This window comes from Centroberyx affinis, unplaced genomic scaffold (genome assembly GCF_046629955.1).
Source record: "Centroberyx affinis isolate AG114_WGS23_722 - 3 ecotype Tasmania unplaced genomic scaffold, CSIRO-AGI_Caff_v1 ptg000398l_1, whole genome shotgun sequence".
NCBI classification, from domain to species: domain Eukaryota; kingdom Metazoa; phylum Chordata; class Actinopteri; order Beryciformes; family Berycidae; genus Centroberyx; species Centroberyx affinis.
This window is the reverse complement of record NW_027279066.1, coordinates 366,754-390,701: the sequence shown is the minus strand read 5'-3', so window position 1 is coordinate 390,701 and position 23,948 is coordinate 366,754. Positions and strand designations below refer to the sequence as shown.

The 23,948-nt window shown below is 42.5% G+C and overlaps 1 protein-coding gene across 1 annotated transcript; it reads left to right on the top strand.

Annotated features, from left to right (window-relative positions):
- Window positions 1-573: 573 nt before the first annotated feature.
- Window positions 574-21,021, top strand: LOC139641735 (band 4.1-like protein 1). The gene is made up of 21 exons (XM_071516305.1): window positions 574-645; window positions 981-1,145; window positions 5,426-5,530; window positions 6,723-6,765; window positions 6,939-7,014; window positions 7,663-7,881; window positions 8,190-8,277; window positions 8,371-8,523; window positions 9,649-9,746; window positions 10,041-10,216; window positions 10,457-10,695; window positions 11,462-11,500; window positions 13,657-13,815; window positions 16,641-16,691; window positions 16,955-17,335; window positions 18,984-19,205; window positions 19,450-19,509; window positions 19,801-19,890; window positions 19,997-20,077; window positions 20,786-20,902; window positions 21,016-21,021. Exons 1-21 carry the CDS (start codon window positions 574-576, stop codon window positions 21,019-21,021), a joined length of 2,640 nt encoding a protein of 879 aa, XP_071372406.1.
- Window positions 21,022-23,948: the final 2,927 nt, after the last annotated feature.

Genomic DNA, 23,948 nt, shown 5'->3' with positions numbered 1-23,948 from the left:
GCAGGGCTCAGGCTGATGTAATTTATGCTATCTCCTTCGCTAGTGTGAGAGGAGAGCGTCCTGAAGCCAACGCTCTTCATGCAGAGTGCTCCTATGGGAGGCTGTGAGCCAAGACTGACTGACTGAGCTAGTCTCTCTCTCTCTCTCTCTCTCTCTCTCTCTCCCTCTCTCTTTCTCCCCATCCCCCTATGCACAATGCCCTGGCCACATGTGAAAAAAAACCCACTAAATGTGAATTGCGGTACGGGCTAATTGAAGGCACCACATAATAGCTGTCAGCTCCAAAGGTAATTGGACGTGGCATCACAGGTATTCGTTCTGTGGTCAGCCATTATGCCAAAATGTCAGGGGTGTATCAGGACCACTTAGAGTAAGTGAAGATTTCATATTCAGTGTGGGTTTGGGAAAGCGTGCGATTTTGTGGTGGACGAGTGAGGACAATCTGTCAGGAGTTCATGGGCAGATTGTTTTTTTTAGCTGCGGTAAACATTCGAGGTTGGGTCTTGGAACAGGAGATGATTTGATGTTGACTGAATATGTTTATGTATGTTTGCAGGATTGCAAGCCATTCCTATGACAACAGAGAAGGCTTTGGCTGGGGAAATAAAGAGCGCGATGGAGGGTGACGCCAGGAGAACCAATCAGGTGGGAGCGCTGCGGAACTCACAGCAGCTGTAGATCATTTTACTCCGGCCCCTCAATCACTCGGGGGCCTTCCGGCTCGCCGTTTGATATGCAAGGCAGCTAGCCTCTCTGCCTATGCCAGCAACTTAACATCTTAACATCTCGGAGCAGCTCACACTACACTGTGCATTTGATGGCTGCCTCAAATGATCAAAGATATTCATTTTGGCTTTAATTCACTTCCCAAGACAATTATGCATGCCACTTGGACTCAGAATTAAAGTATTTTCATTAAAGACAAAGGATGGTGATTCTGCTGATGGCGTAACATTTGAAGCTGACTCACTTAGAGGAAGGACTATATCTCTCAGGTTCCAGAGGACCACGGGGACATGGATGATAGCTCAGAGAAGACCCCCAGCAAGGCCTCCAAGTCCCCCCAGAAAACCAACAAGCGGCCCAAGACTGTCCCGGTCAAAGTCACTCTACTCGACGGCTCAGACTATGAGACTGCGGTGGAGGTATGCTATTTAACTGTCATTGCATTGCTGTACAAGATAGATGGAGAAAATGTCTCATCAGTGCACTTTACATTTAAAGAGAAAATTAGCTTCTAGTAGGCATTCAATTTGAGTAACAAACTACACAGTGTGCCCTTTCCGAAGAGTTATCCTTCGAGAACTTTTTACTTTTTAGCAATGCTGCAAATGTGGATAAAAGAATTAGAAGGAAGATGTCAAAAGGTGGTTTTGCAGTGCCTCTCTTGTGCTTGGCTCACTTTCCATGCTTGAAATTCATATCTTGCTGTGCAGGGTGACAAGAAAGAAAGCATTTTAAGAAGCTGGTGTACATCTCCCCCGTTTTGAGCAGAGCCCTTGACTCAGCACACCACACCACAGTACACCACAGTGGGATTTAGTCTGCCTCGTGCTGCTGAGGGTAACACATACTACTGACTCAGGGAATGCAGTTGTGTTGCTATTCTCACCGAGAGTGGGAGTGACAGGGGGGAGCGAGGAAGAGACAAGCTCAGTATTGTGGGGGATGGAAGATTCAAATGAGCAATCCTGCGTTTCCGTGCGTAGTGACGCTTTAACCTTTTGTGTTAGTAAACAGACGGGCGTGGCCTGGTGAATCCACGCTGCCACTGGGTTAATTTTACAGTACTCCACCCGCCCAACATGGTCATGTATGGCAGAAAATTGACTGAAATGACTTGTGAGGAAGAGCGAGGGGTGTTTAAGGGCCGCTCCACACATGACTGAGGGAGATTCTGGGCTGGACTTAACAGCGCTGCCATGAATCACATTAAAGCCAGCGCTGTAACCCCATTGGCTGTTGCCGGTGATGGAGTGTGATGTGTGACGGGAATGATCTTGTTGGCCGCTGCTCGGCCTTATTCGTGTCAACCGTATTCATTTTATGGCTAACTGTCACCCACGTGACCTCACATATATTAGTTACAGCAGCCAGGGAGCACAGAAATATGTCGCCAGTCCTGACTGAGGTATCCCCCACACACACACACACACGCACACACACACACACACACACACACACACACACACACACACACACACACACGCACACGCACATGGCTTCCCTCTTCAACCCACCATTCTATCTTTCTTTATGTCTTTCTCGTTCTGTCGTGCATGCATGCACGCACATACACACACACACACATCTTCATATCACCTGTGCAGTGACATCAGAGGTATTGGGGCTTTGACAGGAAATCCATACAGTTGACAGATGAGTGCTCTTACGTTCGACCGGGGAGAAAATAGAACGGGAGAGGGAAAGAGCAGCAGGAGGAGATGGAGAGAGAGGGGGAGGGAAAGAGAGAAAGATGGAGAGGAGTTAGGTACCTTAAAAGGAGAGTACAGTGCTTGTTTGTGTATGTAGTGTGTGTGCGAGTGTGTAGACGAGGAGCCACACAATGGAAAAAAGGGCAAGGAAGGACATACTGATGAATATGGTAAAATCCCCAGGTATCATTACGGTAATTACAGTCATGATGTCCGACGAGCAACTGGGCCCCGATGATATAAATACAGAGAGGCAGTCCGCACTTCTCTCCTATTGATCTCTGGCTCACAACATTATAGATATTGATTGAGCGCAGTGCATTTACATTGTCCAATCCTTAACCTCAAGCCATACTGTTAATGCAAGAACTCCCACACCTGCCTACGTCGCTGCTCTCAAACCTAGACTATTGAGACACACACACACACACACACACACACACACACACACAGGGAGACTAGCTATTATCTATTTCAAAAATATCTGAAATTAAACTTTTTTTAATGAAATCCTGAGGAGAGCATTGTGCCCATATTATAACTACTTAAACTTTGGCTGAACTAAATTTTCTTTGCACAGCTCCAGCCCATGAAATGCTTATATTCATTTTCACGGTTCAATCATTTTGGCTGGTTAACCACAGGACCATCTGAGTTTCCCAATTCATGGGACTGACACGGCTGTCTTTGGGTCTGCTTTCCACACTTCATTGTATTCTGTGCGGCTGATATTTCAATGCTCAGCTGTAACCACAGTATTTAAGAGGCGATTTACTTGTGTGTGTACAGTGGTAGCCATTGTGGAAGTCCCCATTCCTGCATTTAGCTCTGTAGATAGTTCTTTCTTTAAGGTTTAGGGTAGCGTCACATAAGTAGCCTATATTGTTATATAAATGTGTAATGTCTCTCAACCAACCAAATCATTCCTGTAACTTCCCATTGCTGATTTTTCCAAGCAGTTCCTCTTGTGGAGAGAGATGCAGCAGCAGCAACAAGCATGCAGTACAAAAGTGGGACAATTGTACAATGGCTACAACTGTACATAAACACAGGCTATTAGCATTCTGCCCACAGTGTGCTCAGTGTCTGTACACTCAAACCGCCTCTTCAGAGGAAACTACCAGTCCCTTGAAATGTGAAATTCATATGGTCATGTGGTTAACGAGTTAAATCAAAATGAATGATTCATGGAACTGGGACCAGGCTCAGTGTCGCCTCAAGTAGCTTAAAGGATGATAAAAAAAAGTGTTTATCTATGTTCTGTATCCTTCCTTCCCTGCTTATAAATGTAATAACAACAATCTAATAATTTTTCAGTGTCTTGCTCAAGGACACTTCAGCAGGATGGATGTTGAACCCAGGCCTTCTAGTTGAAGGGCGGTCTTTCTAACCACTAGGCCACCCAAGCTCCAGCTTGTTTATATTGTGCTTCATTTGAGCTATAGAATGGTATTGAGCGCTGCCTTCTGGGACAACAGAAAACCTGGGTTGTTTTATCATCCAGTCGTCCCTGTTCCACTGCATGACATCTTTGATATCACTGGGAACTCTAGAATTTTTACTTTCAGTTAGGATCGAGTGCTGTAGCTGAACAAAGCCTGGCTATCTAAATTGTATTGCATTGTAAGACCTACAGCTATACAGGCTAAGTTTAATACATCTTTATAGTTTCTCTCTAGCTACTCAATTCCACAGTGCTATCCATGCACTTACATTACTTAAAGTAGCCAAGTTCAATAGATCTGCTATCTCCTTGGCCAGCTATTAACCCATCCACACACATACTGTCTCTCTTCATCTTGTTTGCATGGGTGAGGCGATCAGCAAAATGGATTTCTAGGATTACGCCAAATGGCTGCTAACACAATCAGCCCATAGAACTAGTGGCAGAAATGTGATTGGAGCCAATTGGAGCGACAACGGAATCTCATCAACAGCTCCTGAATTGGTTGCCATGCTTGGGGGACCACCTGAAATGTGTGTTGCAATTTCATTTTGTTGGAAAATCGAATATATGCTCGGCTCCCCAAAAAATCTCAGGCTGCAGCCTCTGCCTGTTAATCAGCGCTGTACTCTCCTTACTTTGCCCATAGCAGCTTCATAACACTGCAGCGGGATCTTGCTATTTATTTAAAAGACAAGTTACATTTGGTGGTTAATTAATTAACCTGTCATACATATTTAATATTTGTTGTATGGCGACTATACTGCTGGCTTTCTATTACAAGAGCTGAACAAAGCTGTGTGGCCCTGTAGTAACCAGAGATAGAGAAAGTGAGAGAGGGCACACGCATACACAGAAGGGACCTATTACTTCTGTTTCCATGGTAACAGCTGCTTGGTTGCTTTGTCGCCATAGGAGCCAGGTTTCCCTGGGAGATGAATATGGCGTGTGTGTGTGTGTGTGTGTGTGTGTGTGTGCATGTGAGTGTGAAAACAGCATTTGCCAAGGCCGCCTGTGCAACCCACAGAGCCCTTGTTTTCAGCCCTGAAGGGCTAGAGAGAAAATAGGTGTGGTCTTGTGAGACACCAGGGATGTTAAATGCAATTCCTCCCCTTATATAGGCATAGTCTACTGTATGTAGCTCCTCCCACTCGACAGGGGCGAGGACAGACAGTCGTGAAAACGTCTTTCAGCCCACAGGGGTTGGGTTTTTATGTTGCTGGTATTTGCCTATGCTTTCATAATATAAAATATGAATAAAGATAATGAGAAACATATATTATCTAGCTAGTGTTTTATGTAGTTGACCACCAACCTCCCAATTCCATAATGAAAACAATATCTCACAGAGCGCACTGTGGTATCAATCTCCATGATATCTTTATGACCTTGCGCTGTTACACTCTACGTCTTTTTCTCTCTGTCTCTGTGTTGTGATAACCACTTCTCTGCAAGTGCACCTGCATCGTGTCACCTGCCTACATGCTGCGTGTGCTCATCTGTGCATGTGAGCTCTTATATGTCTCTGTGTGTGTGTATGTGACAGAAATTTGCCAAGGGCCAGACCCTGCTGGATATGGTGTGTGGCCATCTGAACCTGCTGGAGAGGGACTACTTTGGCCTGACTTTCCAGGACACGGACAACACCAAGGTCATACACTCACACACACACTGGATGTTTTATATTATTTCATAAAGGTTCATTCAGTTCTTCACTAAAATATCTTCTAATATGTCAGTTGTTGATCATTTTCATTTCTGTTGTTGTGCAGTAATTGTAATATTCACAATTGTAAGTAATTACTCTGTATAAAAGATCGCTGTCGGGTGAAAACCTTGTATCTCCAAGTCTACTTTTCAGGAACAGCCTTGTTTTAGCTTGATGACAATGTGTTTTTGACAGAGTTTTTGAAAGAGTTTCTTCAGCCCAAGAGGTGGGACAATTTCCTCGACCCACATGGGACCATGTAATCCTTCAGTTGAAGTGAAAACATGAAAATCACCAAAATTGTTGAGTTACGAGTTTTTCAAACAGCAATGGCAATATGTATTCAAACATATTTGATGATCTTGGTTTCAGAGGTAGAAAAAAAATGCAGTGCTGGGGCTTTAGCCCTGGGAAATAGGTTTTATAATTGATATTCACAATAAGTCCTGAAGGGAAACTGCTGCATTTGCCATTCGATTTTTCTTCTCCATGTGTGAAGACATAGGTCCCACTGAGGGGAATAGCTTTGTGAAGTCCAAGGCCAAACACACACTGTATGATGAAGTGTGTGAGAGAGAAGAAACCCTTTACAACTATCCTTGAAGAATTTATGTTGGTTGGGTTGTGTCACTGATTTCAGAGGTAAATGGCTAAATGTAGTTGTCATGAGAGATTGGGCTAGCCTGGGATTGTCCTTTTTAGATGTGATAAAGCAATAAAACCCCGGTTGCCCTTTTAACCGTGATTGGCGGTGTGGTCCACTTATAGCCTGAGAGTGGCACAGATGGCCTTTAACCTTTGAAATGTGATTAGAGTGTTTGGCCTTTTAAAACTGGCGCACAGGGTCTACAGCGCACCATGAAGGCTTCCCATAGAAAGCTCAAGTGACATTAAGCCAAGCGAGCTGGATTCAACTGGCATTTATACCCCCAATATTAAGGCACTCGTCGTTTATAGAATCCCCCATCCCTTTCCTTGTAGTGTGAATATATTTGGCTTTCAACTAGGGAAATAGAAGTGAAAAAGAAAGTGCAGCACAGTAGTACTGAAAGGGGCTCTTAAAAAAGGGACCGTGTATGGTTTTGCTGAGGTGAGGTGGATTTTCTCAAGAGGGATTTTGTCTTCTTTTTATCAGAATTGGTTGGATCCCTCAAAAGAGATTAAGAAGCAAATTCGAGGTAAGAGCAGCAGCCACACACACACACACACACACACACACACACACACACACACACACACACACACACACACACACACGTACAGTCCAACAAAACCACATTTTATTTTAATGAACGGGCACTCCTTCACAAAAACCAGTATTAACTCTGTGTTGCCGGCGGTTTGTCCACAGTTGGCTCCTGGAGCTTTGGATTTTCTGTCAAGTTTTATCCCCCAGACCCCTCCGTACTCATTGAAGACATCACCAGGTAATCCAACAACAGGGACTTCTTTATCTCAGTATCCATAGCAAAAGAATGGACTTTTAAAACAATACAGTTGGATTTGTGTCTCTGTGATCTTTGCACAAACTGTGTACTGTATGTCATTACAATATAGGTTTACCTGTATGTATTATGGCTGTGGTATATAGGATGGTATGTTTGCATTGATAGAATATATCTACAATGCTCCCATCAGGACTGTAGTCAAGACCAACTAAGTCCAAGTCAATTCCAAGACCAGGTGCAGTGAGTCTGAGTCAAGACCATGTCCAAAAGGGGGTCGAGACCAAGTCAAGACTGAGGCTAGAGCAAATTGAATTCTATTCAAGACCATGACCGAAATAGGCAATAAACAGTGTAAATATCTTTCCAAATGTAAAAATAATGCTTAAGGAGTTTCTTAACGACAACAAAGATGTAGATCTATCTGCAGGAGCTCTGTACTTTACCCCCTACTTTACCCAACATCCAATTTATATGGATGTTGGGTAACCCCAACATCCATATAACCCCTTATCAGGGAAAAGTGTTCTCAGGACTGGACTCAAGCATTACAGCCCTGGCTACCATAATAAACCAAATATCAGTTTGTGCCTGCGGCATCTTTGCCTCCAATCTATTGTGTTTCTCTAGGTATTACCTCTGCCTCCAGCTGAGGGACGACATCCTGTCAGGCCGTCTGCCCTGCTCCTTCGTCACCCACGCCCTGCTGGGCTCCTACACCGTCCAGGCTGAGCTGGGAGACTACGAGGCCGAGGAATACGGCCCCGATTACGTCAGCGACTTCCGCTTCGCTCCCAACCAGACGCGCGAGCTAGAGGAGAGGGTGATGGAGCTGCACCGAAACTACAGGTCAGAGGGCCTGGTAAATCGGAGGAAATGTGGATGGGTTTTATGATTGTACTAATCCATGGTAAGATCTTAATGGCAAATTTACTTTGAATTAAAAGCATAAGATCACATATCACAGAGACAAAAACAGAAACAGAAAACCAGACAAGACAACATAACAGCTTCAAGAGCCATTGAGGGAATAAAAGGGAATAAAAATAAGTCTTAAGATGTTTTTTTAAAAAGCCAATCAACGTTATTTTTGTTGATTTGTGTGATGAATATGAAAGACGTGATGGATGAGATTATGTGTGACCTCTGTACCATAGGGGCATGAGTCCAGCAGAGGCAGAGGTGAACTTTCTAGAAAATGCCAAGAAGCTCTCAATGTATGGAGTGGACTTGCATCATGCCAAGGTACAAAGAGATCATCAAGGCTTCAAAACCTTTCATCTGTCCACACAGTTTTCATGTTTCTAATTTCTGATTCTCTGTGCCTCTGCCCACCAGGATTCGGAGGGCATTGACATCATGCTGGGTGTGAGTGCCAACGGTCTGCTCATCTACCGAGACCGTCTGAGGATCAACCGGTTTGCCTGGCCCAAGATCCTTAAGATTTCCTACAAGAGGAGCAACTTCTACATCAAGATCCGCCCCGGAGAGGTAAATAACACACTGTCATTATCTTGTCCTTTTGCATTTTGCTTGATTTAGTAGCAGTTCACTGCACAATTACTGCAAGCACACCCCCACTAAAACAGCTCATGACAGTCGTTCTTCCAAAGCTGAGACAAGTGGAATAAAGCATGATATGGTAAAGAGACAACTTCACATTTCTATTTCATGGTTTCACAGTTGTTGAAATTACATCATTGTCTCTCTTGACTCGTTCCAAGCTGCATAAATAGTCATTTCATGGTTCGATGAAAGTGTTACTTCTGAGATTCATCTGGAGTAAACCGTGTGATAACTGATGAGGAGTATCTTTTCAAACACTATTTATAGCTATTTGAGATACCACTCTTAAAGATTAGTGTGATAGGTCATGTTTTTGTGCTTCTGAAAAAAAAGGCTGTCTTTTATGACGACTTCAAAGCATGTTTGGCCAGTCGAGGATTTGCTTTCATCAAGGATTTTGCTTGCGAGTATTAGTATCGCATTATGGTCGCTCTGGTTTTCAACTCCTAAAATGATTATAAATTGCTGTTTTTTTTCTTCATTCTCGGCCTTCAGGGTGTCTACAGTCTATTTTGTATACACTGTTAAACTGACATTGACATCTTCATAGTGAATAGTGAGGCCATTCTGTGCATACAGTTTGTTCCACAGATCTATGGGCTTAAGTCAGCTGTCACTTCTAATTTTCATAGTGTCATCACTGTGTTTTCAAGGACTCTTATGCTAACGTGTCCCCAGAGAATATATGTGCAACAAAACCTACTTTTAACTTATGAAAGGAATACTTCTGTCTTTGAAAACTGCCAGACCTGCTAGTTTGATAATAACTTATTGATTAGAAAGCCTCTTCCTCTGTTCAGACCACTGAACTTCTGATGGAGTGAGTGCTCATTTGTGGGTCGGTTAGACCTGACATGGCAGCGGAGAACATGAGAATATATTTCTGCGAGTAAACAGAAAAACAAAATTGATTTTTCCATTGAGGCAGAGTAAACACAATTCACCCCGCCACCGTCGCTCCGTCTTCCCCTGCATTCCCTCCCTTCACTCTTCTTTTCTTATCCACTTCCCCTCCTCCACCACCTCCGCTCTTTTCCTTCACTCCCCCAGTATGAACAGTTTGAGAGCACCATAGGCTTCAAGCTGCCCAACCATCGGGCTTCTAAGCGTCTGTGGAAGGTCTGCATTGAGCACCACACCTTCTTCAGGTAGGACATGACACGCACAGATACACAGACAGGTTTTTTTTTTTTTGCGTGTGACACATTGCATGCACTGTAACACTTTGCACAGTAGAGTTGTCCTTCAAGTGACACTCATTATACAATGGTCTCATGAGTTGAATCCATAATAACTTCTGTCTCTACAAAATCCTCATCAGAGCGTGTCGGTACCTACACAGTGTAATGAAGCATACTGCATTAGATAAGGGGATGTAGAATATCTGGGTGCAGAATGTGAATAGTTGTGGCAATTTTTGTGTAAACCAAATCGTCCTGTAGGTTGGTTTCCCCGGAGCCGCCTCCCAAAGGCTTCCTGGTGATTGGCTCCAAGTTCCGCTACAGTGGGCGGACCCAAGCCCAGACCAGACAGGCCAGCGCTCTGATTGACAGGCCTGCCCCGCAGTTCGACCGCTCGCTTAGCAAGAGGTACCTGCTGCCCCGAAGCATGGACGGAGGTGAGAACACTGCTGACTCCACTCTTCTCCCATAACACTATGATACCTCACCATCCCCAGATAAGGTGTACAGTTGGACATTTTTAGCTTCATACGTTCACTCATTTTTCCTGGATTATGTTTTGAATCATTGGTATGTTTGTGTATGTCTTATTTGAGATAGGTGGCCCTGTTAAATGCTGTACAGTGTATGTGTCTGTCCCCTTGACTGACTGTTGCCCTGCCCTCCCTCCTCCATAGCCTCAGCTCTAGGCGACAGCATGGACCAGCTTTCCCAGCGAAGCTCCAGCGAACGCACCCAGTTCATGTCCAGAGAAGACCTGGACCAAGAGGGCAGCCTGGACCTAGACCATGATCAGTACCACTATGACCACGACCAGGACGAGGACTTGGACCAGTATCACGACCAGGACCAAGATCAAGATCCGGAGCATACTCGGAGGGGCGTCTCCACTCCCAGCAAGACCTTGGAGCTTAAGGTACAAGACGAGAGAATACGACACTTTCCAAATACACTGGAATTGTTTACTTGCTTCCGTTCTCTCATCTTGTTACCTTAGTTGAGAAAGCCTGGAAGTTGTACCTTTTTGTGTACATATAGTATGCATACATTACGTGTTATCATTCAGAAGAGGAGAGCATGTAATATATTGGGCCATAGCCTCGTCAGTAACCTCCGTAATCATCAGATTGTACACCATATGGTAGATGGAATACTCACCTGGTGAATTAAATATTACACTCACAATGTGAAACTGATTTCACAGTTTTGAGGTGAGTACAGAGAAATCTCCAAAAACAGTTCCACTGGGCTGTAAAAAAAAACAAAGTAAAAGTACACAGCACCTGCAGCGCGCCGCATCTGAAAAAATCCCTCATGAACTTTGACTAACACTCCTCATCCCTCTCTCCCGCTTTCCTTTTTATTTTAGAATGTAATCCCTATCCCCATTCTGTCTGTCCTCGGCCTGATTTCTACCTTTCTCTGCTCCTCTCTTTTGCTCTCTTCTCCAATCTCAAGACTTCTCAGTATGGTTTCAAGGCACCCTGCTCTCCTCTCCGTTTCTTAAATCTCCTCCCAAAATCTAACTTGACCTCTTTTTTTTTTAAACCCAGCGTCCTCCCCTCTAACAGTTCTTCTCTTCTCCCCCCTGCTGTAATGTTAACACACCTTGCTAACTGCCGCTCTCTTTTTTCTCTGTCCCCCCCTCTCTCTCTCCACCTCCTCCTCCTCCTCGCTTGCAGGGTGAGGAGGCAAGCTCGCCTGTAGACTCAAAGCCAGAGGTATTTTGGCCATGGGCACTAGTGTCTGTCTGTGTGGTTTTGATTGTAGTTGGTTATGCACAGTACTGTGTGTTTGTTCAGCATGGCCTGCCCCCCTTTTTGATTGTTTATTTTGCCTCTGCGGGGAATGTTATTTCTTATCGTGTATATCATGTTTATCCACGATTCCATTGTGTACAATCCACTGGAATCACTCTTCAGATGAATAGACATAAAACATTAGATAAACATTTATTCAGGCTTTTCTTATCTGGTCAGAGTAATTTTTTCCAGACTTAGGGAATCAATTTCAGTGCAAATTCATGTTAGATTTACATTTTAGGCATTTAGCTGATGCTCTTGTCCTTAAAGTGACTTAAACGGTGCAACAGTAGTGGAATAAGCTTTTTTTCAGTTGTCAACACATGTTCAATAGCATGCATCTATTACAGTGGCCCTGTGCGTACATTGAAATTAGAGGGATTAACTGTCATTAGTGGGATAAACAGATGGTGCTGAACTGAAACGCTGTTAATGATTTAGTGAAATCAACTGTTCTTAAGTTGATAGATCTCCTGGCGCACTAGCTGAGATGCCTAAAAGACTAATAGGATTATTAAGTAAAAGTAAAGCTGGCGTCAAAGATGTACCGTCGCTCTGTTTTATGTCTTGTAAATATTCACAAATTCATTTTAGACTACTTTTCATCAGTGTATTTATATGGTAGCTGTTGTTCCTGTATGTGTAGCAGTGTTATCTACTACTAGACCCAGTGGGAAGTAATGATTGTGCCTAGTGGTATTGCATTTAAGTCATTCAGGGGTCTGGTCATGCCTCCACACTAAATGTTTGGATGAAGAAGTATAGGAATAATCTCCTTCTCCAAACATTTATGTTCATCAGTCTGTAAGTGTCTGCATTAATTGTCAATTGGCTGATACTGGAATGGACCGTCCCTGTGTCCTTGGCAGAACACTAAATGGTTAAACTGTTTAAGTCCAAAGCCCCGATGCTGTGAACTTTTTCTGCCTGTCTGTCCGTCCGGCTGCCTGCCTTTTTGACTCACCTGCAGCACTTTACCTCTTTGTCTCTGCACGCATCCGTTCTCCACCCCCAATCCTCAATCTCCTGCTTTGCTTACTACCCCCACTTCATCTCAATTGCCCCACCTTGGGCTCTCCCATCTGTTGGACAAGGATCTTGCCATCCCTCGGCCCAAACAAGAGGTACTGCTTGTCCTCTCTCTTTGCCATGTGCTGTATGTGACCCTTACAAGGTGTGCTGTGTTGTCCTACCTATCACTGTGCCTGTGAATTACTGTTAGAATAAATAGTGTAAGCGATAGAGTTGGTGTTAACTAAGTCCAATCAATTCAGGTCTTTTTTTTCCACAGCTTCATAATCATTCTGTACACTATTATCTTAAAATTAATATCATGGTTGTGCATGTCCCTTTCATATTTTATCTGAACATTGTTATCAGTTGAAGGTAAGGTTTGGATCAGTAAATGAATACAAACCCAAATGGGAAAGGAGCATTCATCTTCCAAAGGCTGTGATGTGCTCACCAAGGCAAACCTTATTTATCACAATTAACTTTAGAACATAAATACTTTAGTAAGACAGTGCAGCAACATAGCCCTGAGGGAAAATATCAATACTTCATTAAGGCTTTGTCACTGTGATTGGGGATAACTGCACCTCCTTTATAGACCTGGGCCTTAGTCAATCGGAAAGGTCCCTGGATCTCTTTTTGTTAAAGATGTCTCATCCCAAAGCAGAAGAAAAATAACGCAAACACTATTTTTTTTTAGTTGAGTATAATGAGGTCTATATCCGGAGCTAGTCATTATCCAGTCTTCTGTTCTCCATCCATGCAGTGCAGAATTTGCCTCACCCTACTAGTCAAGAAACAGACTGAAACAGACTGAAACAGACCCATTTCCTGTAACATTCATGCACCACACCAACACCAGAATTTAATCAGACATGGAATTTCAAGATGAAACACAACCTCCCCCCCCCCCCAACGTACACACACACACACACACACACATCAATTTTCAACTTAAATCCATGTCTAGCTTAATTCTGGAAATGTTTATAATAGGAATATAATAGAACTCGGATTTTAACTCATTGTAATTTGTTTCCATGATCTGCCTTCCCCTGTGTGAGCAGCAGTTCTTGGATAAGCCGGAAGATGTTCTGCAAAAGCACCAAGCGAGCATCAATGAGCTGAAGAGGGCTCTGAGGCAACCCAACAGCAAGCTGGCCCAGAGGGAGAAACGCCTTTCCTCAGCTACTCCTCCTGGAGGAACACCAGAGAGGAAACCGGTAAGAATGAGGCCCTAGTCCCAAGTTGTGCTCTATGGTGCACACTCACTTTTATTCTTTTCCTATTTAATCACCATTGTTTTTTTTATAAATGTTGTATTGGAGTGGGAATTCCCCCTATCAGTCTTTCCTGTCCTTTTGCACACTATTTCGATTCTCTGTCAGAATTGATTCCTTTGACCCAAAATACAGAAAATGAGGAAAACAGTTCTTGAATATTCAAGAGATATAAAAAGATACATCACAACTTTGTATACTCATAGGTCCCCAAAATACTGCTTTCACTTATTCAGTCCTTATGAATTTTAAATTTAGAATAAGCATTTATTTATGATATCAAAGATGGAAGAGTAGAGTATTTAGCTAGGCTAATGCAACTGTCTACTCTATGTCAACATAGGCGACTGGTGATGCCAAATTGATTGACAAGCAAGATGTTTATGAAGGAGCGCTGGATACTTGCTTTAAAGTGGAAAAGAATAAGACTTCCCTCTATAGAGAGCACCCTGGAGGTGATTCTTCTATGGGTAGAGACATGTTTGCGGTCGCACCTTGGAATGATACAGAGTCTATGGATAGTCACACTGGAAAAGAAACAAATATGAACAATAGTCTAACACCTTGGGATTCTTTGATAACTAGAACTGGAGGAGCAACATCCCCAAAGCATGAAATAGAACTGAGAGCAACAGCACTAATGGATTTGAACCCCATGGACAATGCTGTAGCGAGTAATGGGCATCCACATGATACCATATTTACAAGGAATGCTGTTCAAGAGAATGGATATGGCTCTCCTCCTGCAGACAACCTGTATGCCAAACAAAGGACTGAAATGAAAAACAGAGAGTTGAGGCACTCTCAGTATCAGCACAACTTTCATCAAGAAAGACCAAAGAACTTGGAAGCTCTGGTGGCAGTGGATTCTTTCCCAAAGGGCAATGGGAGCAGAATTGAAACTGACACGAGGCATTGTGAAGCTTGGAAAACAAAAGACCCAAACCCTGAGAGAGCAAAAGATTGCAGCAAAAGTGGGAACTCGCACTCAGAAGTAACCAGAATAGTTCCTCTCAAGCCACAGAGATCAAAGAAGTCTTTGAATAAAGGGAACAAAGGTGTTGTAAACCCTCAAACACAAACCCAGGCCGATGGAGGCATCTTCGGTGCAGTTGGGGATGCACAGATGACGAAATCAATAGAGGGACCATGTGAAACTGGAAAGAGAGTGGATGATATTCCTGGGCTGAAATCTGCCACAGACAGTGTCAAGCAAAATACGATGGACACCAAACACCACACTAAAGCTACAAAGTCATATCAGCAGCAAACTCAATTACATCAACAGCTTAAGAATGAGTTATTAGCCCAACAGGAGTTCAGGGATCCGATGGATATTACAGGACTAAGTCAGTGGACAAGTGGAGGTTTACTAGCACATGAAGACCGTCTTCAGAACTACCCAGAATTTAAAGACAATCTCTTGTCTAGCTCCAAGTTTTCGGCCAACCAAACAACTCCCCCTCGAACCCTTCCTCTGAAAACACAGTGGTCCAGAGAGACTGGCATTTGCACCAGACAGAGCAACATGGACACCAGCCACATCCACTACAGGAACTCCAGCCAAGAAACAACCAAGAGGAAGCAAGCGGTAAACCATCTGCCCCCTAACCTGTTTTTGTCAATCATCGGAAAGTAAAGCATTGCATGAGCTTCAGGCGATGTCGTGCAAATCTTGTTTTTACCATCTAAAAAAATTACACACACATACTCTAGAACTCATGTGGCTGTGTATGAGAAGGTAAAAGCTCACGATCCTTCGCATCGCATCATTGACCGACTTAATTCACGTTCATGGTCCAGGGAGCTTATTGCACTCTCTCTTGTTCCCCTTCGCAAAGCTTAACATCTGCTTGGCCATTTCAGAACCCTACAGGCCTTTAAGCAAAGTTTCCATTGCTTAAGCTTCAGGCGTCCCTCTTATCCCACCTTAACTTGTCACGTTAACACCTGGTCTTTCCTTCCAACATCATCCTCTTTCCTCACAGACTAAAGGTGGTTGCTGTTGCAAGGAGTTCAAGACCTTCCCACCATCTTTCTTTGAAGCCTTTTTTTGTAAATGTAACTCTTTTTTGTAAATGGCTGAGAAGGGCATTTAAACCAAATGTTCAGCCTTGGCACCTCTGTAGCAATAGCAGTCAATGGAAAGCCGATTAGGTGTAATCATTGGCTGCAGAGCTGCCAAAAATTTTCAGGGCTTAGGTATTCATATGCTGTATTTGTAAATATGAATATCTGAATCCTGAAAGGGAATTTTTTAATCTAACCTCTCAGTGCATGGCATTACCATTGCACTTGCAGTCATTTTTAATGATGTCAACCTGGGAAATACATATTATGTGCATGCCACTGACAATAGCCTTAAGCTTTGTATGGTTATTTTACAAGTTTGGCCTAAGCCCTGTAGCTGATTGATGTATTACGTATTTTCATTTAATAAATAACAACAATGCAGTGAAGTCTGATAATCATTACAAAAAGCAATTAGCTTGAAAGCTTTGTGTAGAGAAAATGGCAGATGAGGTTTCACTCAATATGAAAATGAATGCTTTTATCCACCATGTGTTGTGCTGCAAACAGTACACCCTAACATAATGTCAGTGCAGTGACAGTGAAAACAACTTAATTCTCTTTTCCTCTTCTCTCCTTTGCTAATATAATGCTGTGCTCAGGTATTATGGTTCATGGCTGTTGTTCACTTCTATGAACTGAAACAGGCTTTCTTGTTTCATTATTTATTTTTGCCAACTGTTTGTTTTCTTCTATAGGAGACACCTCCTACTCCTGCCATTCATGAGGAGCCTCTCAGCGAAGCCTCGGTGAGTCAGCTCTCAGCTCATCTTTTATTCTTTCTCCTTCTCCTTCTTTGTCTTCCTCCTCCTCCTTTTCAGCCGGGAAATGAGTAAACAACCCGCACGTTCACTTAAATCAGTTGCACATTTTCTTCCCAATTCTGTCATTTGTTTTGTTTGTGCTTTTCTGTATTATTTTTGATATGCAAAATCTGGAAATAATATCACTAATCTGATTTCATTAAGCGTTTCATGTAAATGCATTAATCGTTCTGCCATCTGTTTTGCAGAGGGAACCGTGGGAGAGACGTCTGGGCTCCGTGTCGGAGGATGACCAGGACCACGAGACCCTGTACCTGAAGGAAACCCACCTGGGCATTGAGCGCAAATGTTCCAGCATCACGGTCAGCTCCACATCCAGCCTGGAGGCCGAGGTAGACTTCACCGTCCTCATGGACCTCCACACAGGCATGGAGGAGTTCTCCAGGGGCATGACAGAGCTGGGCGAGAGAGATCTATCACCTGACGGGGGTCTTTGCCTGGGCATCGACCTGCTGCAGCACCAGGGCCCATCTGAACCACCTCCTCCCTTAGTGGCCGCTCCTGTTTCCAGAGGAGCCAGCAGCAGCCCTCCGGCCAAGCAAATCCAGGCTGAAGAGGTCCGGCCAGAGGTCAAACGGCATGATGTGCAGGTAGACCAAAGTTATCTACAATATTAAGGGTGTTCACACCAAGCATGTTTGAGGAAGTTTACTCTGGAGCACTTACTCCTGTAGTTTGGTTTGTTTGGGCAGGTGGGAACAATGTTATTCAGTATTCAACTCAAGTTGTGCACCAAATAACCGCACAGACTGAAATACGGGTCTTGGTGCTCTTCCAAACAAACTGCAGTGCAGTTCATTAGGAGTGAGAATGTAACCTGAACCAAATACAGGAAATGACCCCAAAATGTATGGTTTTATGGTCATAAGGAGATGCTTATATGCTTATATTCAGCTATTTCCTATTGTATTCTTAACTGTATGGACACCAGAGAAGGTAAATTATGGTACAGATAAGTCCATCATGCTTAGCTAAAGTTACCTGTCACCCTGCCGCTGCCCAGAGTTAACCTAACTTTGCGGGATGACGGGTTACCAAAGCTTTCTGGTGAACTGAAGTGTGAACTGAAATGAACCAAATACAAAAATGCAACAAAGTAAACTTCCACTGTGGTTCAGCAGAAAATAAAATAAACTGTAGGTGTGGTCACGCCCTAAGTGTTTCTCACAGTCTTTGATGTGTTTTGTTGTGTCTTTTGTTAGTTGTTGTGTCCAGATTTATCTCGTGAATTATCCCTTTTTCTTTAGAGCTTAGAACTATTATGAATGTTAGTAAAGGACTATGGTAGCTAGAACAGTGCTATAAACTCTTTTAGCTTATGAGTGCTAATATAACAATTAAATCTTGTCTTTTTTGTCCCCCACCAAAGGGGGGACTATGGACCGGTCTCCGTCCGTTAGTTTGTTCGTTCGTTAGTTTGTTCGTTTGTTAGTCACACTGTAATGTTGACTTTGTGCCGCTAGGGGGCGGCATTGACAATGAATGGGGACTCAGTGGTAAAGCAGGTCATACAGTTAAAGTTATCATACAGTGTGGGGGACACTGAATGAGGACTCAATACAGCAATACAGTTAAAGTTATCATAGGTAACATAATAGTCTACACACGCTACACACTTAGAGACATCAGACTGGGTTGATGTGCTGAAGTGAGAGTCAATGGAGAATTTTTGGGCAAACCTCTAACCACAAGACACTGTAGTTATTGTACAGTTGTTGGACTATTGTACTGTTATTGCACTCATCACTGCACTACCACTGTGCCATCAGTGTTGACTACTTATATCATATTACCGCTTACCTACTGTGCAATACCATATATCACTTATCATTTAGCATTTATATTATTCATAACACTCACGCTCCTGGTGTTGTATGTTATATTGTATATTGTATTATAAATTGTATTGTAGTGTACATTGTGTAATGTAGGGATTGTATTTATTGTGTATTGTAGTTCTTATATTTTGTACTTTATTGAGTAAAAACAGGACAATTACAGTTATTACATTTCAAGATATAACTTGTAAGCCTAATCCGGAGGAGAGTAGGCAACAGATCTATATGCACAATCTGTCCTTTCATTGTCCCATATGAAAATGCTTATACAATTTCACTCATATTTCAAGTACACTCAGCAATCACTGACTGACCCAAGGGTGGAACTATATCACTGGTAGGGGACAACATGTTTACTATTTACTTGTCTTCTCTAAAGCCTGTTGTACCCAAAAAACCAAAGAGGTCAGTGCCAGTGTCCTCATCAGTGGACAGAGACCAGTCGCACAGAGACAGCAGTCGTGTCACCACCATCACAGCACTGAGCAGAGAGGCCAGTGATGTCATGCCAACACCGACAGTGAGGAAGACTGATGTCAGGACTGAGACGCAGCCCAATGGGTCAGAGGTCACCACCACCATTGTGGAGTTCACAGATCAAGTAATTAAGCATTTTAATGAAAAATAAGGTAGATGAAAAGACATAGTTTAACTAAATATAAGTAAAAGCAAAAGTTTTTCTAAGATTTTTCATCCTTATGTGACAAAATTGACGCTAATAAATAGAATTTAAAAAAAAATAAAACAATAATACTTACTTCTCTAGTCAATATAAAATGTGATTTCCTGATTTGCATGGCCTCTGTTCTGAATATGACAAGTCACAATGAATTTTTCCGTTTCAGGATCACGGTATCGGTGGCTTAGGCGAGGTTTCATATTCTACGAGAGAGAGTGTATCCCCCGTGAGTACATACTGGCTTACCTTTCCAATTTTAACTCAACCTGCAGCACGCTCATTCCAGGTCTCCAGGGCTTAAACCTACTTCTCCCACAATGTTAGAATCAGACTGTGAACCAAAGACCTGCATTCTTGAGTGTCTGCCTGACTGCATGTCCTATAAAATTTAAAAAAGGAAAAGAAGACAGTCAAGTATTTTTGTTTTATAATCTGTAATGATGTATATTTTAGTGTGTGTGCCTCGCTGTTCTACTATTTTAATTGCCTAATTCCATCACCTGTTCTACTCTGTCAGGTACATATGGGCAGTCTGGGAAGAGAGGCGTCAGGGTCGCCGATCCTTGTCACTGAAAACGTTACCTCGGCAACCACTCACGTCACCAAGGTAGTGAAGCCTATATAAAACTTGTGAAACATACCACTTCATGTATAATTCTGTAAATCTGGTCTAGCTCTAGCCTATTAAAAGAAAAGCCCATTGTGTGTTGCAGACAGTGAAAGGAGGTTATTCAGAGACCAGGATTGAGAAGAGGATCATAATCACAGGAGACGATGATGTGGACCAGGAACAGGTGAGAACTGGGTAGCATGTAGCATGTGTATGGCTGTTGTATATATGGGTTATGAAGGTGTATACCGATACCATATTTTTGTACTGGAACTACTTATTTTGTGCCTTTAAACTTGAACATTTTCAAAAAATACAGGGTTTCAATCATTCACCTAGAATTTTATTCTTGGCAAAAGTATCTGAAACAGCATTTAGACCATCACGCAAAACATAAAACTCTCCATTGAAACCAATACTAATGAAAATCCCTTTGGGATAGCAGCTCATTGAAGCAGGGCAAATGACCCCTCCTATTTAATGGTAGGGGAAAATCTGGCGTACATTACTGCTTTTAAATGAAGAGTTAATATTATGTTGTAAATTACTTTTACATTGTTTAATTGTCCAAGAAGAAAATACAATTTCATTGCAGGTTTTACAGACTGTTAATGTGTAGCCGTGGTCAGGGAGGAACCTCCATCATATTGGCAGTGGACTACATGACTGGCTAATATCTGATTTTAAATAAAAAGCCAATATATCGGAAAACTGATGTATTTGTCTAACCTTAGTTTAGAACTCTATAGCAATCAGTGTCCTTCACAGGTTATGGAATAGTTTAGAGTCATAGAACATCCATAAGAGATTTTTTTGAAAAGTTGTAGGAACTATTGCGTTTGTTCCTGTTATTTGTGTTTTATAACAAACATCATGCATCTTTCCCTTGCAGGCACTGGCTATTGCAATACAGGAAGCTAAGCAGCAGCATCCAGACATGCAGGTCACCAAGGCAGTTGTTGTCAGGGAAACAGAATCGTCCACTGAGGATCCACACGGAACATCTGAGGTACAGGTGCCATCCTGACATCAAACGATAATATCTGGCCAAGATTTAGCCCGACCGTCCCCCTTTGAATTTCAAGGTGTTAAGGTTGACTTTCTCTTTCTTTTTATCTGCAGTCCTGATTTCCCAAGTCAAGAGCGCCCCCCTTAGGACTAGACGTGTCAGTGCCCGACCTGAAATTGCCGCCCACCTACTGCCAGTGATTCTCTAATGGAGACTGATGTATACACCCACCCACCCACCCACACACACATGCAAACACACACACACACACACACACACACACATACACATACACATGCACACACACCTGAAATCCTTCCCTTCTGTCCACCTCTGTAACAGGACTCCTTCAGAACCGTCCTTTTACTGACAAACCTTTATTATGTTTGATTCTTATTTATGCATTACTCCACCAATGAGATCACTCAATGCTCACCAGAGTGGTTCGGCGGACATGCTGCAACGGCAACGATTACACTAAAGTAAACAACATTTCATGATCTTTGATTGGTCGACAATATGGCGCCAGAATCCCAAACATCTGGAACAATTCAAGAGATAATCCGACTAAAGTCCCTGCAAACCTCTCAGGGTCTCTACATTCAAACCACTTGCTTCAGCGCAATTATTCCTCAAAGGTCAAAGGAAAGTAATGCGAAAGGGTTTTTTTTATATTATCTGTGCGCTTGTCGTCATTCTCATTGTGGAATCCTCCAATGCAATGTGTGTACCCATCCAATGTTGACAGTATCAATTGGGAAATAGGAAGCTGAGGAAAAAAAAAACAAACACTGGGGACAAAGGAACGTCTTTTACACATCCTGCTGTACTGAATAACACGGATGAAGCCCCACCCTCCTACCACCACAAAGAACTGATCAGACTACTACTGTGTGTGCTGAAAAAGAACTGAAACCTACTGTGTGTGCTTATGTACGTACCTACTTTGTAAAGAAGTAATAGCATCCATTACATTTTAGCTCCAGTACTGTTAAAAAGCATGCGGTGAAGCAGGGTTTAGCGAGGGCAGAACAAAGCCTACCCTTAGTTTTCATACTCGCATAGCCAGCCAAATCAATAAATGTGCTTTGTCCCACCTCCCGTAACAGACTGATGAAAATAAATGCTCTAGGGTACGATGCACAGATTGCAGGAAATGTGAGAAAGCATCATGCGGTGGCAGTGAGGTGTATGAGCTGCCCTCTGGTGGCACTGATTCAGTTTTACCTTATGGGCCAGAGATGAGGTGGGGAAACGGAGCTGGTCTGATGACTTTCCTTTAAGGTTTCTGACTCTCCTTTAAGGTTTCTGACTCTCCTTTAAGGTTTCTGACCCTCCTTTAAGGTTTCTGACTCTCCTTTAAGGTTTCTGACTCTCCTTTAAGGTTTCTGACTCTCCTTTAAGGTTTCTGACCCTCCTTTAAGGTTTCACTTGTTTGATCCTGCGAGATCACGCAAGAACATGATTAAAGTTGCCGTGTGATGATGGACTTTTGTGAATCGCTGTGAGGATTTCTTCCATATGGTGTGCGGTCAGTAGGAAACCACTGGTACATACGGTGTGCCTGTTGTATTTATTCAGATGGTGACAATGTAGTTTCTGAGCATGTTGCTGTTTCAGAATGAGTCCAATTTACCTCATTTCCCAACCTTTAGATATGCTTTCAAATTCAGCTGGATATAATACCACTTTGGCCATGTTGTTTAGTAAGTACATAGAGTAGGCTCACACCGTTGTTCAAGTTGCCAAATGGGCTGCTGCATCGGTAAATCTAGTATTCGAGATAATGTTTGCATGATAATGACTTGCATTATTAGATTTAATTGAGCAATATGAATATTAACTTATTAGAATGATGGATCATGATATCAGAACTCCCTGAGGACTATATTACGGCGGATCACTGTGTCCATGAAAAAACACAAAGATGTAAAATCCAAATTACTCATAATCTGAACTCAAATCTAAACTCTGACCTGCATATAGGAAATTAAGCTTCCTGACAGGAAATTAAGACTATTAGCGCAGAGTATTCATCATAAAGTGGGAAATATGAAGCACACAGTAAATGCAGTTTTGTTATTCCCAAGGTCAAACAACAGCATAGTGGCTACAGTCTCTTTCTTCAGTTACAGCCCTTTATCTGTTTCATCTCACTTCAAAGCATTTGTGCTGTTCATAACATCTTTCCAGTTTGCTTTAGAAACTACAAATTCAATTTACACTTGAAGAATCATAGGTGAGGCTCTTATGGTGCCTACATCCAGCTGTGACTACTGATGTTTATTCACTGTTTTTTTTTTTTTCTATGACACATTCTATAACAGTTTTAAACTCTGGGTAAAGAGGATCTTCATCTTACAGGATGCACTGCTGAAATGCTGAAACGGCATTATGAATAAGAGTCCTTCCAGTGCTCTTTCAAGCAAAGTATTACAAATGATAGCTAGGAGTAGAATCTTTCACTTTGTTCAGTTTCGGTGTGTTTTGGTACATGAATGTTAGAAGGATGCCATAGCCTTGTAGTGTGCCAATGTAAGGTTGCAGTCAAACTGTCCAAACTCTGATTTTGTATGAACTACTTCCAATAACTTTATATGAAGAAGAAGATACTTTTCATGACTGAAGTGCCAGAAAGTCAAATGCATAAACATGACATGATAAAGTTTCCCTTTAATTCAGGTGTCCTGACACAACAATACTTGCCAAATTTCCTTGCAAGTCTCCTTGCAAAATTCACATTTTATACTGTATATTAATCGATACATGTGCCAGATAGTTCAATCAATGAAGAAAAACATGGTTTAAAAACGCAGCTATCATGTCAAGTTTATGAAAGTATTACTTGGACTTTCAGTCACGTCACACAACATTTACCGAGTCGAAGTGCAGATGTGTAGTGTAACTCCCGTTGTGTTTCATATTTTGGTTCCAGATCCTTTAGAGTGATGGTGAACTCATGGATGTGGGTGTCAAACTGGAGGGTGGAAAACAATTTTGCAGCCATGCATACCTTGTACTGTATATTTGGTGCCGTTTGGTGCGT